The sequence below is a fragment of the Hyla sarda genome, chromosome 9 (genome assembly GCF_029499605.1).
Source record: "Hyla sarda isolate aHylSar1 chromosome 9, aHylSar1.hap1, whole genome shotgun sequence".
Lineage (NCBI taxonomy): Eukaryota > Metazoa > Chordata > Amphibia > Anura > Hylidae > Hyla > Hyla sarda.
In genome coordinates, this window is record NC_079197.1 from 31,133,419 (window position 1) to 31,152,647 (window position 19,229).

The window sequence follows — 19,229 nt, forward strand, 5'->3', positions numbered from 1 at the left end:
TCTCCAGCTGTTGCATGACTACAACACCAAAGGCTGTCTGGACATGCTGGGAGTTCTGCAACAGCTGGAGGCGCACTGTTTGGAATATACTGCCATGGGAACTACTACTCGCAATCTTGGGATTGCAAACACTGATCAATGCTACGCCATAGGATCCTACAGCACATCATTGATCAGTGTTATTGGCATTCCACCAGTACAGGCTGCCTGCATTATTAGAGCGCAGATTAGATAAGACAGGAAGGTAGGTAACCTCCACCTGTCCTCAGCAGATCAGGACCCGTTTTTTGCTGCAGGTGTCAGCTCCACTGAGCTACCGCCACTTGTTTTTGGCATTTCAGACGCTGCAACCAACTTTGATAGCGGTGTCTAAATGGTTAATGCCGGACAACTTGATAGTTGATGTCCGGCATTAGCTAGCATGAAGCGATCTCAGCTCGCTTCATAGACCAGACACACGGCTGCACTGTATACATACGGTGGCCAATCGTGGAGGGATTAAGTCACCTCCCAGTGCTAGGCACTGCTAGGAGAACAAACAGCAGGCTGCAGAATGTAGGGGCCAAACCGCACGGGAGCTTAGGATCTGCTGCCGCGTTCCAACTGTTGGCTCCTGTGCAGCCCTCTGTTTCTCCTTCCAGCTAGCTAATTGCAAGAATTTGCGAAGGGCCAAATCGCTATATCGCAGGCCTATTACTCACAGTGATAAAAAGGGCTGGGCAGAGGTTGTGAGACCAGACACCAACAGGTCTCTGACTTTGAATGGGGTCCTTAAAGGGGTACTCCGGTGCTTAGACATCTTATCCCCTATCCAAAGGATAGGGGATAAGATGCCTGATCATTGAAGTCCCGCCGCTGGGGACCCCCGTAATCTTGCACGCGGCACCCCATTTGTAATCAGTCCCCGGAGCGTGTTCGCTCTGGGTCCGATTACGGGCGACCACAGGGCGGGCAGTGTGTGACGTCACGCTCCGCCCCTCAATGCATGCTTATGGGAGGGGGCGTGACAGCTATCACGCCCCCTCCCATAGGCTTGCATTGAGGGGCGGAGCATGACGTGACACGCCACCTGCCCTGTGGTCATCCGTAATCAGACACGGAGCGAACACGCTCCGGGGACTGATTACAAACGGGGTGCCGCGTGCAAGATCACGGGGGTCCCCAGCGGCGGGACTCCTGCGATCAGGCATCTTATCCCCTATCCTTTGGGTAGGGGATATGATGTGTAAGCACCGGAGTACCCCTTTAAGGGTTTTATGCTTAAGTCCTTTTATCATAACTGAATCAGTAAACAGATCTAATGCTAAACATAATTTTATTCTATAGGTTAGGCTATGTTTTATAATTTTTTTTTGTTTTATCGCATTGCCATAACTTTTTCTTTCTACAAAACTGTGTAAGGGCTGTAGTTTTTTATTGCTACCATCTTGGGAGTAGATGGCACACTTATGCTACCATTTTATTTCATGAGGTGACCAAAAATACAAAATTCTGGACAATTTTAGTTTGCATTATTAGCCATGAGTAAAAAAGGTGTCATTTTTCTAGCTGGGGCTACTTGACACCAAGGTAATACCTGAGGTTTTCACAACCCAATATCTTACTCACCCCCCCCCCCCCCCCCCCCCCCCCGACAGAAAACAAGGTCACAAGTGGCAAAAAGTTCAAACACTTGTCAGATTTCTTATAAGTGTTCTGCTGGAAAAAGCTGAGGTTGCATCAACTAAATATCACCCAAAACTAAAATAATGCTTCTCTATTTTTCTAATAGCTTGTCTCACAAAGTCTTTACCATACAATATACTGGTTTACCAGGCCCTAACTTTCTAAGACTTGATGCACTAATATGTTAGTGTGCAAGAAAGCATTAAACAGACAATACTGCCAGTATCATACACTGGGGTCAAGGAAGGAGATCAGAGGTTAATTTATTCTTCAAAAGTAGAGAGTCAGACTATTATCAATCACAGCTTATATGAACACCTTACCCCCCCCCATTCTTGGTAAAAATGAAAATTGTCTATAGTCAGAGAGAAGAAGGCATAAAGAGAGGTCGGAAAATGCCCTTTCAAGCTATAATTAAGCAATAAAGAGACTCCAGATAATTTACCCAAACAAGAGTTTATTCAGTACATGAGACTTATGCCTTGACAGCAAACTTGCGCACCGCGTACAGACGTTCTCGTCTCTGTTGCTTCCTAGTCCTCAGAGACTCCTCGTGCTTGTTCAGCCTGCGCCTCAGGGCCCTGGTCTTCTTTGGCCTCAGATCCAAAGGCTTGTACTTCTTACCCTGTTAAGAAAGTGCATTGATTAGGGCTGACAATCCTGAAGTAGCACCTTAAGATTAAAGATCAACTCCATTGGTTTTGTAAGGGCAGGATACAGATTTAGTGCTGAAGAGTTTACCCTAAACCACCAAAGGGTAACAACATGTATCCACCAGGAAGCAAAACCAGCCCTCGGCAGGCCATCAGCTGCCTGGTGAAAGTTACTATAGCAAGAACGTATTCACACTGCTGCCACTCATAGAGCCCAGTGCTGGGTGATTGTCTTGCAGGATTATAATTAGGTTTATAATATGGACTGTGACTGAAATGGAACACTTCCATATACAACAACAGTGAATTGTAAAGTCTCATCTTTTCAAAAATAAAGTAATTGAGTTACAGTGAGTCTAATATTGTCCTTTGGGATGTGTTCACCTCATGCATCACATCTAGCCCACATATCTGAGGTGTACAGGCGAAACTCGAAAAATTTGAATATCGTGCTAGAGTTAATTTATTTCAGTAATGCAACATTAAAGGTGAAACATATGAGACTCATTACATGTAAAGCAAGATAGTTCAAGCTGTGATTTGTCATAATTGTGATGATTATGGCTTATAGGTCATGAAAGCCCCAAATCCCCAATATATGATATGATTTGGGGGCCATGTCATCTGCTGGTGTTGGTCACTCTGCTTCAATAGGTCCAGGGACAACGCATCCGTCTACCAGGAGATTTTGGAGCACTTCATGCTTCCTTCCGCAGACAAGTTGAATTACTGAAATAAATGAACTTTTGCACAATATTCTAGTTTTTCAAGTTTCACCTTTAGAAATCTATAGTGTGAGGTTCCATAGGTTTTTACTAGCCCCTAGTGATCGATCAGCTTTTTTTTTTAGCTTTTGCCTGATGTATTGATGTGTCTGTATGAGGCCTTGTTTATGCAGAAGAAATTTTACTTTTAGTGTATTTTTTATATGGTTCACCTTAAATAGCCTGTTCAATTCTTTAAAATACATCTGGTTACCTAATGTGTTGTGTTTTTTTTTATTTTATGTCATATATGCTATAAAATTTCTCTCTCCCAGTAAGGGATTACAATTGTATAACTATTTCATACTTCTACACCATGTCACTAGGACACAGGCTGCTGCTAGGGCTTCACTACATCCCTGGGGTCCTTCTAATCTAAGGCTAAGTTTCCACTTTTTTTGGGGGCAGTTTTTGAGCCAAAGCCAGAAGTATATTCTAAAGCAGTGGCCCCCAAACTGTGGCCCTCCAGATGTTGCAAAACTACAATTCCCAGCATGCCTGGACAGCCGTTGGCTGTCCAGGCATGCTGGGAGTTGTAGTTTTGCAACAACTGGAGGGCCACAGTTTGGGGACCACTGTTCTAAAGGAATAGGACATATAAAGGAAGGACTTACACTTCTCCCTTATGGATCCACTTCTGACTTTGGCTCAATAACTGCTGCGGCAGTTTTCCAAAAATTGGCAGAAAAAAAAATGGAAACTTTGCCATCATCCCTGGGGTTCTAGGACTGACTGCAGAGCATTTCTATTGTCTGACCAGAGCCGGGCCCTTTAAACATGCTGTGTTGCCGGACCATAGCACTCAAGGGGTTAAAAGGGCCGGATCAGCGGTCCATCCAATCATGCCCATATTTCAGAGCATGCATAAGAACCAAATCTGTAAGTGACATCTCTGATACACCCGTCACTGTAACAAAATCTCGAATTTCCATTTTGACATCTCAACCAGAACAGCAAGACAAAAATTCAGCTTTTTGTAGCCAAGGAGATACTTGGAGGAATAAAAAAAGTCAATGTTTTCTATACGAGGCACATCCTATAAAAGAAGCTCAAACTACTCACTTTGTAGAACTTCCTTAAGTTTTCTTTTTGGGTCTGATTGATCACAGTCAGCACTCTGGCAATAGACTTGCGGACTACACGGCTGAGGGAAACACAAAGACAGACAATAAATGAATCGAACAATATATTGACCTTACATGTACATTAAGACACGGAACGCACAGCAGGCAACATATTTTATTTCACGTGTCCAGTGTCTCCATGTGTAGCTAAACTACAACTCCCAGCATGGTTGGGAAACCCCGGCATAGACAGTGGATTTGGAGGGATGTACATTAGGGATCAACCGACACTGATTTTTTTTTTTAAGGCCGATACAGATAATATGGTACCTTTCAGGCCGATAACTTATAGCGGGATATCGGTATAAGTTATCGGCTATTTCACTCCCCCCCGGCAGGGCAGAAGCTGCTGCAGATCAATAATTTAATATAAGTTAAGCAGTCCGGCACTACGAGGATGTTCGGAGGTGGGTGGAGGTAGATCTATACTGCTAGGTGCGGGTGTATGGTGGTGCTCTGGTTAACTTCACAGTGGAATCGTCAGAATATTGCAAAGAGAATATGGAAAAACCGGCAACTCGCCATGTATACTTCTTCCGACTTCTTTATTGAAATAGATACTCGCATAAAATACCAAGGGGAGGGGGGGGGGGGGGGGGTCGGGGACAGGCATGTAAAGGGGGTACCACAGACGACAAGCTCCGCTTTGTACCAAGTTAGTACTTCATCCGGCCTTGTCGCCTGTGGTACACCCTGCACATGCCCCCCCCCCCCCCCTTGGTATTTTATGTGAGTATCTATTTCAATAGAGAAGTCAGAAGAAGTATACATGGTGAGTTGCCGTTTTTTTTTCCATATTCTCTTTGCAATATTCTGAAGATCAATGATTTAAAGCGGGCGCTTTAAATCAATGAACTGCAGCTGGTTTTTCGGAGCCAGAGACCACCGCCACCACCCGCTTCTCTCCCCCTGCCTGTCCTGGGGTCCTCTAGTCCAACCACCACTGCTGCCCCATTGCCTCCCCCATCCCCGTAGTTTAATTACCTGTTCTCGGGGTCCACGATACTTCTGGCTCCAGCGACGTCCTGAGCTGTCACTGTGCGCACTGACGGTGACATCGCGTTGAGGACGTCACTCGTCATTGCGCAGCACAGGACGCCGCAGGAGCCCGAAGTAGTGCGGCTCCCGGGAACAGGTAATTATAACACCGGTGATGGGGGAGACGATGGGGCAGAGGATGAGGAGGCGATGGGGCAGAGGTGGCGGTATGTGGCCAGAGGATGAGGAGGCAATGGGGCAGCGGCGGTCGTCTCTGGCCGGGCATTATCGGCATATCAGCAAGGTAATTGCCGATACGATAATGTCCAAAATCGTGAATATCGGCCGATATCAGCCAAACCGATAATCGATCCCTAATGTACATTCATATTATACATAAAATTTCATCTAATAGTTAGTTTACCAATATAAAGAGATTATTATTGTTCCCAGAAACAGAGTGCTCCCCCCCCCCCCAGCCAGACTATGTGCACCATAATTTTCTACATCAAGAAAGTAGTGCAAATGCCATCTCACCTTTATAGACACCTATTTAAGAGGTGCAGATCTCATGTGGCTCATAGGAGCCGCTTGGTTTTATAAATAAGATAGAACAGTGGGCTCCAACGTGCGGACCTCCAGATGTTGCAAAAATACAACTCCCAACATGCCCATACAGCCAACCACAGCCAATGGCTCACACACACACACCCCTCTATGGGGGAGATTTATCAAAACCTGTGCAGAGGAAAACTTGCCCAGTTGCCCATAGCAACCAATCAGATCGCTTCTTTCATTTTTTCACAGGCCTTCATAAAAATGAAAGAAGCAAGCTGATTGGTTGCTATGGGCAACTGGGCAAGTTTTCCTCTGCACAGGTTTTGATAAATCTCCCCCTATGTTCTCTGCCTGGGTGGGGTGGCTGCTTCACCAGGCGGGACAGGAGACCCCCCCCCAATGTAACAGAGGTAAGGCTTGCATATGGTATATCTTGTGCAGGAGGCAGCGCTTTCATATACTCACATCTTTGACAGCTTAGAAGCAGCACCTCCTGTCACCTTTGCTACTCTTAGCTGTGAAAGTTCTACTTTGAGGTCATCCAGCTGCTTCAGAAGCTCTTCCTTCTTCTTACCACGCAGGTCTCGGGCCTTGATTTTTGCCTGTTAAAAAGTCAGAGAGCAGATTAACAACCTGTTATGATGCAGAGCAGATCTCTTATTCTACAGATTATGGCTACGACAATACAGTGATCCCTCAACTTACAATGGTCTCAACATACATTGGTCTTTTTTGGTCCATTGTAACTTGAAACCAGACTCAACATACAATACTACAGACAGTCCAGATCTGTGATACCTGTCAATGGCTGGAAGAACCAACCAATCAGATTGGACATTCACTGGTAAAACCCCTGTATTACTGAAGTGTATGCACTGAATTCCAGTCTGGTAGCGCCCCCTACAGTACAGGGAGGTATTACATGTTCTGTACACTTTACCTGTACCAGGGTTAGCTGCTCCTTTGGACACCAGGTGAGGGCGACTCCATATAACTTTTTTAGGACATTGCGTGTACTGTACAGGACCCTGAAGAAGTTCCTGTCCTCTACATAGACAGTGATTACAGCTCCCAGCAGGTCTTTATTACTTTAACATGGAAGGATTTGCTTTATCTATATTCGTTAAATGTACTTAATTTTTCTTTAATCCTCACTTTTTTCCTATTTTTGGTTGACATTTTGGCGGCTTCAGAACCAATTACCAGGTTTCCATAGAGTTATGGTTTCAGCATACAATGGTCGTCCTGGAACCAATTAATATTGTAACTTGAGGGACAACTGTATAAGAACAGGATCCCCTTTTGGGATGTTAAAGTGTTGCACTTCCGGGTACAGGTACACACGTGCAGTTGTCTGCTCAGCCAATCAGTGGTGGAGGCGGGACATGGCTGCAGCCACTGATTGGCTGCCCATCTTGGAAGTGCAGAGTAGCAGGATCGAGTAAATAACGACATTAAAGGAGTTCTGTAGTGAAAAGCATAGGGGATAAGTTACAGATCGCAGGGGGGTCCCCACCAGTCTGCTGGAAGGGGGTGTGCTGACCCCGCACAGAGCAGCGGCTGACATGCACCCTCCATGTATTCCATAGAGATACATGAAGGGGGGGCGAGTCGGGCGAGGCTTCCTGCGGGGGGTCGAAATGGCTGCTTCGGGAAGATTGCTGGGGGTCCCAGCGCGCGCATTCTCCGCAATCTATAACATGTCCCTTATCCTTTGGTTATGGGATACATTATGTTTCATTGAACCACTCCAAAAGGAGTTTGGAATAGAAAACCAAAGATAGTTTCTTCTAAAAACAGCACCACACCCGTTTGTCTTTCTCTTTATCACCTGCATGGCCAAAGTTTTTTATATTTAAGAAAAATAAAATTGCCAGAAATTCCCCTTTAAAAGGGGTACTCCAGTGGAAAACTTTTAAATCAACTGGTGCCAGAAAGTTAAACAGATTTGTAAATTACTTCTATTAAAAAAAAATCTTAATCTTTCCAGTACTTATTAGCTGCTGAATACTACAGAGGAAATTATTTTCCCTTTGGAACTCAGAGCTCTCTGATGACATCACAAGCAGTGCTCTCTGCTGACATCTCTGTCCATTTTAGGAACTATCCAGAGCAGCATGTGTTTTCTATGGGGATTTTCTCCTACTCCTAAAATGGACAGATGTCAGCAGAGAGCACTGTGGTCATGATGTCAGCAGAGAGCTCTGTGTTCCAAAAAGAAAAGAATTTCCTCTGTAGTATTCAGCCGCTAATAAGTACTAGAAGAATTAAGATTTTTTAATAGAAGTAATTTACAAATCTGTTTAACTTTCTGGCACCAGTTGATAAAAAATAAAAAAAAAGTTTTCACGGGAGTACCCCTTTAAAATCCAGCTTTACCCTAAGGGCCCATGCACACTACAGATTTTCCACTCAATTGTTCCACTTGCAGCAACTTCTAATAGATTCTGCTTCTACATATTTCCGACCTGGGTTCTGCCTAAAGAATGAACACGTTTACTCCATTTGCAGAATCCACCCAGAAAAACCTATTGGTCAATGGTACTCAATTGTAGGGGTTAAAGGGGTACTCCGGTGAAAACCTTTTTTCTTTTAAATCAACTGGCTCCGGAAAGTTAAACAGATTTGTAAATTACTTCTATTAAAAAATCTTAATCCTTCCTGTACTTATTAGCTGCTGAATACTACAGAGGAAATTCTTTTCTTTTTGGAATGCTCTCTGATGACATCACAAGCAGAGTGCTCTTTGCTGACGTTATTATAATAATAAAGTCTTTATTTATTGTTGTCCTTAGTGGGATTTGAACCCAAGTCCCCAGCACTGCAAGGCAGCAGTGCTAACCACTGAGCCACCATGCTGCCCTTAGCATATATCTGCTATGCACGGTTGCTAAAATGGACAGAGATGTCAGCAGAGAGCACTGTGCTCGTGATGTCATCAGTGTTCCAAAAAGAATGAATTTCCTCTGTAGCATTCAGCAGCTAATAAGTGCTGCAAGGATTAATTTTTTTAAATAGAAGTAATTTACAAATATGTTTAACTTTCTTAAAGAAAAAAAGGTTTTCACTGGAGTACCCCTTTAACTTCCATTACAAACTACGCAACAGCTTAACCTCAATTGTAGGCAGCGTGAAATTGTAGTGTGCATGGGCCCTTAGCAAAGTGGTTTAAAAACTGTCTCCAGCTGTTGCAAAACTACAACTCCCAGCATGCCCGGACAGCCTTTGGCTGTCCGGGCATGCTGGGAATTGTAGTTTTGCAACAGCTGGAGGCACACCATTTGGTAAACACAGTCTTGACTGTGGATTGTCAATGCCATCAGGTTCTTTACATGCAGAAATAGGGATGAGATCTTGTTATACATGTCCCAGGAGACATCTTGGTGACAGTAGGGGAGACCTGTCCAGAGGAAACATTGCTGAGTTGCCCATAGCAACCAGATTGCTTTCATTTTTACTGAGGCCTTTTCAAAAAATTAAAGAAGCAATCTGATCGGTTGCTATGGGCAACTCAGCAACTTTTCTGTAGATCAATGTTTCCCAACCAGTGAGCCTCCAGCTGTTGCAAAACTACCAACTCCCAGCATGCCTGGACAGCAAGTTGTAGTTTTGCAACAGCTGGAGGCACCCTAGTTGGGAAACACCACTGTAGATAATCCAAGGGCTATAGGAAAACATGTCGACTAGGTTATCTGTGTCATATGTTCTATGGCCCTCAAGACACGTTAGCCCTACGAACAACTCCAGGATTTGTGTACTGTGCCTTTAAGGGGGCATACAGCGAACTGTTCAATCACATAACCAAGGAGAACGTGTAACTATGAAGTGCCGTAAAGCAGGTCGCGATTATACAACACGGTAGTTATAGAGGTTTCACTACAGTACAGCAGACCATACCACTAGGTGATCGGGAGAGGGGGCAGATTACAAATACACATTTATCCTCTCAGCCCTTCCCTCCTCAGAAGCCATACAGCCCCGCACACATTCCTGATACTCTCTACTACAACAGCAACAACGTACACCGCGAATAGACGGTCCGAAACGGAGGATGTCACCGGATTACACCGGACAATCGGGCACAACTCACCATTGTCGCCGCTGGCTGCCAGAGGAAAGGGAGGGGTCAGCAGGGAGGAGAGTTCTTCCGGGTGATGGACGGCTCCACTGCGCTGATTTGTAGGGGGAACACGGTGAAGGTGTAATGGTACAGTCCGTGCAGTCAGTTCGCTGTTCATTCATTTTGTAGAACTTTGCACTGACCTTTTCAGATAACAAAAATGACCATAAAAATAGAATAAGAATAATAATAACTATAAGTATGTATATCTATATAATCTATTTGTGTGTATAGCCCCAGTCAGAAGCTATATGCCCAGCAGAGGTGAGTTGGTATCTCAGAATTTGTGCTAGGGTCCCATCCTAAATGAGGCCACCTCCCCGTGGTGGATGGGGACACGTTTTTGATCAAAAAAGTGCGCTAAGAGCCTTAATTTTTGACCAATGTGTGCTGCTGCAATCTTCTTTTTGTATACTCTGTATCTGCCATGGCAGTGTGCACCCGTCTATTAGGTTGTTGTGCTGGCTATTTTTCTTTTTGCTTATATATATATATATATATATATATATACATACATACCAGCTTTTGCCCATGGCTTCGCTCGCGTAAAATTTGGGGTAACATAGATCTACTTTCTTAAAGTCTACGGGCATCCAAACAACCCGAATTCTTTCAACTCTGATCGCCGCATCTAAAGAGTTAATGCCGGACATCTGCCGGAACGGCCACGGGTCCTGGGTGCTGATAGCAGCCGGGACCGTGCGGGTATGATGCGAGGTCAGCACCTGAGCTCTCTTCATAACCCTCCCGTGCCGCAGCTCCGGGTATACCCGGCGTTCTGCGGCAAGGGGTTAATTCATACAAACTTTGAACCCCCGTTTCACCCCTTCAGGGGTAGAATTTTAGAAAACGTTAAAACACGTGTTTCTTTATCTCTAATTGTAAGCCTAAAAACGTTTCATGCTTCTAGCTTCAAAAATGTCGGACTTCCATACAAACTTTCAACCCCTTTTTCACCCCCTTGGGTTGAATTTCGAAAAATCCTTTATTATTCCTCGTCTACGTCTTAAAAACAACACCTGTTAAAAAATTCAGCTTTCTAGGTCCAAGGGTTTAGGCTGGGCACTGATGAGTCAGTGAGTCGGGGAGATTTATCAAAGTTGTCTATGTTCCGCATCAATATAGACCAACCTACAGAGGGTTAGGCCGGTCTATTGTGCGCCAAATTTATCAAAAGGCGCACAGCTCTTGATGAATTCTGTGCACAGACTTTGGCATCTATGGTTTAGACTGTATTTAAACCTGCTCCAGCATGGTCTGACATTTCGGCGTTCTTTCAGCCGATGCGATTTGTCGCTGAAAAGTCGCTATTGATAAATTCAGCACCAATGCATTTTTCCGTCTAAAATAGACTTGCATGCATCATGTTCTAAAAATCCTCTAAAGCAAAAGTCGCAGAAAAGTTGCACATATTTAGACTGCGACTTTCTGTGAGACAAATTTAGACAGGAAAAACAGTCTAAATCCTTTGATAAATCTCCCCCTGACTTGTTCCTTGACTCTTTAGAAACAATTATGGGGGACATTTATAATTGTTTATAGAGCTTTTTTATTTTATTTTATTTGGCGCATAAAATGTTGCATGTGCACCAAAGACCTTTTTTTTTTATTTTATTTTTTTTTTACTTTTGGCTGTCAGCAAAACTTATCTTGCAAAAGTCATTTTCAGTTTTCACTTTGAAGTGGTAATGGATTTATCAAGTGCGAATGTCGCACGAAAAGACACAAACTCTTTCAAAACACTGCAAATCTACACCAGACCAGATCAGACCTGGCTTATAAACCTGCCTTTGGAGAGCACTTTTAAAAAGTCGCAACTTTTTCGGTAGACAAGTCGAAGAGGAGGAAACAGACACAATGGTGTTTTAAAGTGATTTTTTTTTTTTTGCTTATATATGCCAAATTTATCAACCCTTGTCTTGCAAACTATGGCACATGATCCCACACCAACCTGCTGAGATCATCCAGGTGGGTATCCCTCATCTTTATAATCCGTCTACTTAACTCCTTGGGGACAGAGGGTTTTTCCGTTTTTGTACTTTCGTTTTTTCCTCCTCACCTTTTAAAAATCATAACCCTTTCAATTTTGCATCTAAAAATCCATATGATGGCTTATTTTTTGCGCCACCAATTCTACTTTGTAATGACATCAGTCATTTTACCCAAAAATCTATGGTGAAACGTAAAAAAAAAATCATTGTGCGAGAAAATTGAAGAAAAAATGCCATTTTGTAACTTTTGGGGGCTTCTGTTTCTACGCAGTACATTTTTGTCTTTAATCTGTAGGTCCATACAATTAAAATGATACCCTACTTATATAGGTTTGATTTTGTCGTACTTCTGGAAAAAATCATAACCACATGCAGAAAAATGTATACGTTTAAAATTGTCATCTTCTGGCCCCTATAACTTTTTTATTTTTCCATATACATGGGACTTTTAAATCACTTTTTATACATTTTTTTTAGGGTATGCAAAGTGACCAAAAAAAAACACAATTTTGGACTTTGGAATTTTTTTTTGGTGCATACGCCATTGACTGTGCAGTTTAATTAACATTATATTTTTATAGTTTGTACATTTACGCACACGGCGATACCACATATGTTTATTTCTATTATGTTTACATATTTTTTTATATGGAATTTGGGAAAAGGGGGTGATTTAAACTTTTAATATGGAAGGGTTTAATGTGTGTTTTTTAAAACTTTTTATTCAACTTTTTCTTTCACAATTTTAGTCGCCTTAGGGGACTTTTAGGAGGAATCAGTAGATTCCTCATACAGATCAATGTGGTTCCATAGAACCACATTAATCTGTGTGCTCTGCGTTTGATTGAGAAAGCCTGGTCCTGCCAGGCTTTATCATTCTCAAAGCAGCAGCCTGCACAGAAACAGAGGTAAGCCATTCGGCTACCTCAGCAGTTGATCGACACCCCCCCCCACCCGCTATTGTGCTGCTGGGGGGGGGGTGGTGGTGTTCTAAATGTCACTTTAGACGCCGCTAAAGGGTTAATAGCCACCCGCGGCATGTCGGCTATTAACGGCAGCCCTAAGCTACAGGAATCAGCTGGGGACCGGCTCATCCTTAGACTGCAACCGGTTAAACAGGGATGCGGCTCTGATTTGAGACATTTGCCAAAAATCACAGACCCTTCTCAGGTGGACTATATTAGCTCACCAGTCCGTGGCTAATCTTTCTGTGTTAGAGCTTTCTATCTTGGCTAAGTGACCAGACTATCCTATGTTTTCTGAATTGGTACTGCTTTGCTATCTAGGTTTTCATTCTGCCCATCTGACTTCTCATTATCTGTCTGTTTATATATTACCTGTGCCTTGTTTCTAGTTCTGTGACTGTTAACCCATTGTGTCCTGACCTGCTTCTGTACAATGTCTGTTTATTTGTATCGGACATTGCTACACCCCTGCACTTTAGTAGAGTATGGACTGGCACCGTGGTTGGGGCCATACTATTTTGTCACCCCAAAAGGCAAGCTCAGGCCCACAATTATCCTTGTCCGACATGACAACCATTATACTGGTAGGAAATAAAGACTACAAAAGACCAATGTCACCAATTACAACACTATACAAGGGAAAAAATAATTGTGCCAGGCCAAGACTACTACCATAACCAGCACGTAATGACTGGATGATACCACCACACTGATAACTAAAAACCATTATATACAGACCAATATTTCCCCATACAGTGCCCATATAGCTGTGACCACAGCTCTTCACAGGCTCTGCAGACCATATAAGTGATTACACTGCAGTTCCATCCAGTGACTCATGGTGGCATCTTCTTCGTGTCAGTCTGGCTTAAATCAGCATGAAGAATTCTTCCAACCATGACTTGTCTTTACAGAATTTGCCAAACATCTTAGGCTCCATCACATTCCTTACCTTTACCATACTCTCTTTGCCCTCAAATCATACCTCTGTTGGTGCCCTGCATAGTGTAAGTAGGTAAGTGTGTAGGGGAAGGGGTAAGCAGATTGGGTGGTGGTGGGTAGTTAGTTCCCCCTCATTAGGTAGATGCCCCCACCAGTAGGTAGAAAATTCTCCCCATTAGGTAGAAGCCCCCAGTAGGTGGATAATTCCGACCATTAGGTAGATGCCACCAGTTAGTGGATAATTCCCCCTTTTATATCAATGCCACCAGGAGCTATGCTATTCCCCCTAGTAGGTAGAAGCCCTACAGTGGTTAAATAGGTAATCCCCCCCCCCCCAATTAGGTACATGTACCCAGTAGGTAGGTGACTCCCCCTATTAGCTAGAAGCCCCAACCCCTTTAATTTTTTCATTCACAGCCACATATGAGATATATGGCTTGTTATGCATGAGCAATTGTACTTTGTAATGACACCTTTCATTTTACCATAATATGTACAACAGAACAAAAAATATTATTTGGAGGGGAGTTCTTGAAGAAGAAAAAAAACACAGCAATTTTACAATGTTCTGGGGGTGTGTGTTCTTTTTATGCAGTTCGCTACATAGCAAAAAGCTGCCTAATTTACTTTACTAGGGAGGTCAAAATCTGCAGCATGGACACACCTTATCAGCAACATTTATTTATTACAGCAAAAAGTCAGTGGATTTAACCCTAAAACCACCCCACTGCAGAGACTACTGTTACACTATCTGCAGGTTAAAACCCCAGACCTGTTGCTGCAATAAATAAAAGTCACTGATAAGGAAACAGCTAAAGCTTAAAGGAATAACACCCATCCTCCCAGCCCCCTTCTACCTTAAAGGTGTACTCTGCCCCTAGATATCTTATCCTCTATTCAAAGAATAGGGGATAAGATATCTGATCATGGGGGTCCACTGAGACCCCCCGCGATCTCCCTGCTGCACCCGGCGTTCGTTTAGAACGCCAGCTGCAGCGCCGGAGACTTGAGACATCATACCCTTGCTCCCTTATGACATCACGCCATGCCCCCTCAATGCAAGTCTATGGGAGGGGCGCATGACGTCACAAGGGGGTCGTGGCCAAGATGTCACGAGCCTCCGGCGCCGAATCGCTCATCCTGCACAAAGCAAAGTTCCCTTTTGATAAGGGATAAGATGTCTAGGGGCGGAGTACCCCTTTAAAGACCTTACAGGATGCCCTTAGCACTTCCCTCATTGAGGTGAGGAATCATGTCAGACAGAAGAAGGGGCGGCTACTTATACAGGCAGCTCTCTGTGGACTTGGTGGAGAGGGAGTTTGCATTTTAATTTTGTTTATGTCAGAAAGTGCTGCTACCTGCAGGATGCCGCCTTAGGCACTGGATTACCAGCCCTGGTGGCACTAAGAATTATTTCATGACTATACAGGCTATTTGGTGCTCCAAGATTTACATTGGTGTTTTTATAGGGTACAGTCATGCTATGTACGGTATTTGAAATAAATTATTGTATGCGGTTTCTTAGCCTGCACTGCATTGCCCTACAGTGTGTATGTTTATGACTATCGAATGGTTGTTAATAAAGTTTTTGTAATACAAAATTTGATTGTCTCTTGCACGGAATGTACTGGATGACAGAGTGGGAGGAGCTGTAACATCTCTTCTGGCGTCTTGTGCTTTCTGAGGATTTTTCCTTTTACAGACGCCTGATGGACGGCACAGATCTCCTGTACTTCACTGATCAGCTCGGAAACAGCGTACGAAAATCCTGGTGCAGCGGACCAAGAGCCTGGGTGCATCAGACAAGAGCCCTGGGTGCAGTGGACTAAGAGCCTGGGTGTTGTGGACCTAGACCTTGGGTGATTCAGACCAATTGCCTTGGTGCTGTGGACCAAGGGCTTGGATGCTGCAATATTGGTGGCATAATATTGCCCAATAATTTTGGCAATATGTTATTGATATGATTGGTAAAAACTTTTTGCATACTGGGTGTTTAGTGGTAAAATGGAGGTAACATTTTATTACTGTAACTAAATCCTATTTTTTTAGGGGGTTTGGTTAATATTTGTTGCCCATCAAGAGCATAAGTGCAGACTAAGACCATGGGTAATGCAGACCAAGAGCATGGGTATGGCAGAATGGGAGCATGGGTGCAACAGACCAAGAGCCAGGGTGTGTTAGACCAAGAGCCAGGTTGGGATGGACCAAGAGCCTAAATGCTGAGCAAAAAGGCCCAGGGTACGGCGTACACTTTAATAATCTTTCTCTAGATTTTCCCTAGATCTGAAACAGAGCATACACCATAATCGTCACCATGCTGCAAAAGCCAAGAATACAGAGAGGCTAACCAATCAGGAACCCCACTCTATACAAGCCAGAGCTGAGCAGCCAAGAAGAGCTATAGTAATTGATAAGCAGAAATACAGTTTCATAGCAGAATAATAGACAGAAAAAGACAGCATAGCAGATCCATTATTGCTATTCGTAGCAAACATCTTATGTTTTATCAATTCATACAATAGATTGACCTGAGGTCTAGTTGTATTCAGATATCATGGATGGTTGGCTACCAGGTTGCTCTCTTATTTCTCCTTCTGCCAACAGCCTAGGCATTTTTTTTTCAAATAGCACTATGTCCTACTTCCTTTTAATAACCATTACCTATGCAGCCAAATCTACTGCTATGTTATATCATATCTCCCAACCGTCCTGGATCTGTCCCCTACGTGTCCCACTTGTTACTGAGTCTAAACAAGTCTAAAGCCCAGTATAACACTGATAGGAATGTATTCAACTAGTTTTAATGTGGTGATAAGGCTTAGTTATGGTGACATGCGCTAATCCATGGTAATCCAAGTGACAGCTTGTTTAATACTCTTTCAGATTCTTTTTTTAACCTTCCTAACAGTAAAATAAAGCTGCACAATGTATCCCTGGTTGTCGGTAGATGTCTGCCGTTGTTAAAATGCACACAGAGGTATTGGAAGACACAGTGGCTTTTTCCAAGCATGCCCAAATTATCACTGTTTGGGAGTGGCAACAGGTCTGTACAGAAGAAAAACCATGTTTTAAAATTTTTAGTAATGAAAATAGTTATGGCCATAGATACTACTCAAAGTATCTGCTGTGGCATGCACTGTGCTGCACACTGACAACTACATGGAGGTGCCCAACCTCTCCGCCACATGATTGCGCAAAGTGGAAACTAGCTTTAACTGTAGCCAGTGTACAGCAGGAGGTGGCTGAATTGTAGTATCCAGCGTACAGTAGAAGGAGGCAGACTGGTGTGATAGCCTGGGGGAGTAGGGTATGGGGAGTGTAGCTGTGCGATGACTAAAGGGTGCTTGTTAACCCTTGCTATTCGTGACGCCAGGGTGAGGGGTCCTCAGTAATGCTTGTCCTACCGCCACTCTTCCCAAGAGCGATAGGGAGGTAGATACTGATGGAATGTCCACAACCGGAGAGTTTGCTGAAACAGGAGGCGATCGCTACGTCCCCTGCTATACACATCGTGGCAGCCCCGGAGTGGTGAGAATACAAAGTATCGTTTTCCATTATCTAAGCGCTACTGTTCCACTCAGTTGAAACAGTGTAGTCATCTATCAATTGCATTTATGTCGGCAATTCATTTCTTCTCCTACATTCTATGACTGATTGCTATTGCATAATAGAAGCTAGCAGACTGTTGCTACGGGTTACCCCGGCTAGCTACTGACCAGCATTATCAGACTTTGCACATTGTGATCCACAACTGCTGCTAGAATATTGTTTGGACTATTCTTGATTTTAGGTAGCTGTCACTACCTTGGTGGACTGATTTTTATTATATTTTTATTGCATGTTATATTGCATCTATATGCACATTTTTATTGTGATGGTCGCATTTATTATTTATTACTATTAATTCTGTATTATTCTAACAGTGAATACCGTTATTTCACAAGGGCCCTGTGAGTCACTGGTACCACTATATATTATACTATTCTATATATTTTACTTACCAATAAATCATTGCTATTTTATACTTACCATTGGGATCCACTATCTTTGACCTTTGAGCCCCAATTCCTTTTTGTCCATAGTTTGCTGAAACAGTTGTAACTTTTACAGAAGATTTTATGCAAGCTTCATAACCGGAACAGTTGTTATATATGCAAACTTTCTTTGGAGATTTACAAAGGTTGGGACTTTAGCAATTTAGAGTCTTTAGGATAATATGCGCTGTTCCACTGGATTTAGGGGATTTAGTTGCAGTCCAGTAGTCACGCTAGCTTTAGCGGGGAGTAGTTTAGAACTCACGGTTTAGTTCCGCTGAGCCCGGTAGGTTTTCAGGCCTAGCGTGTCTTTGCAAGTTGCGCAGATCCGTCCTGCTATTCTGGCATCCACGAGAGCAGCAACCCAGGAGAGCGATAATTGGCTACAGCTCCCTTATATGGGCAGGGGCTGGACAAGTGCTAATTGGTCCAATACTTGTGTCAATCACCATTACAAAGGATTATGGGTAACATGTGACCCAAGGACCTCCAAAGGTCCTCCAACATACCATAGAGGATATTAACATAGTCACATGACCGAAGGTCCTGCGATGCTAAACAAGGTAAGTACTATACATAATATTAAATATACATTATTACTAAGTATGTACATGTATTAACATTATAGAATTAGAGTAGAGAAGAGGCGACTAGGGGCTGTTCCACCTGGGGAAACCTACCTGAGCGTAGTTACTCTGACTTTGGGGACCACCATACTAGGTACGGTATGCAATACGGTACCGGGACATCACACTGGTAATAGTTGTAATACAACAGGATGTTTCAAAATGTATTTTATCAAAATTTTGTTAGGCGGCCCAGGCCTGACTGGAAGTAGCAGCAGCAAGGGTGGTGGTGGACTAGTGGGTCCTGTAGTATCTAGCATACAGCAGGAGGAGGCAGCCTGGTAAAAAGTAGTAGCCTGCATCCAGCAGGAGGTACAAAAATTGGTTTTATAAAATTTTTGTCAGGCGGACCAGGCTTGCCTGGAAGTAGTAGCAGCTAGTGTGATGGTGGACTTATGTGAATAGTAGTAGCCAGCATACAGCAGGAGGAGGCAGACTGTTAAGAGTTTTAGTATTCACCATACAGCAGAAGGTTCAAAATTTGATTTTATTAAAATGTTGCCAGCCAGGTGGTTAAGGTCAGTTATTGCTCTACATGCACTATCTTGAACAATGAGAACTGTAGGGAGTTGCCCACCCTCTGAACCACGTGATTGTGCACAGCGGGAACTAGTGATAACTGTAGCCAGCGGACAGCAGACAGTGGTGAGGTAGTGTTAGCTGTAGCAGACAGGAGGCATTGGTGGACTAGGGATACTTGTAGTTAGGCCTTGTGATACCTCTCCATGTGCTGATGTTGGACCCTGGCTGTACCTTACTTTATCTCTGCAGATATTTACTGTGTCTGGTTTCCTGCATGTGGTAAGATG

The 19,229-nt window shown here is 43.5% G+C and overlaps 1 protein-coding gene across 1 annotated transcript; it reads right to left on the reverse strand.

The window, feature by feature from the left end:
* Positions 1–2,102: 2,102 nt before the first annotated feature.
* On the reverse strand, positions 2,103–9,973 carry RPL35 (ribosomal protein L35). The gene is made up of 4 exons (XM_056538061.1): positions 9,833–9,973; positions 6,208–6,344; positions 4,145–4,226; positions 2,103–2,290 (listed from the first exon to the last, which is right to left on the reverse strand). The coding sequence occupies exons 1-4, from the start codon at positions 9,833–9,835 to the stop codon at positions 2,141–2,143; spliced, it is 372 nt and encodes a 123-aa protein (XP_056394036.1). The 5' UTR covers positions 9,836–9,973; the 3' UTR covers positions 2,103–2,140.
* Positions 9,974–19,229: the final 9,256 nt, after the last annotated feature.

Bases quoted from the DNA above. Each gene is read 5' to 3' on its own strand.
- RPL35 (XM_056538061.1), bottom strand. The intron at 4,227-6,207 runs GTGAGTATATGA...TGTTTCCCTCAG, and splicing joins GCTTCTAAGCTGTCAAAGAT to CCGTGTAGTCCGCAAGTCTA. The intron at 2,291-4,144 runs GTGAGTAGTTTG...CTTTCTTAACAG, and splicing joins ACTTAAGGAAGTTCTACAAA to GGTAAGAAGTACAAGCCTTT.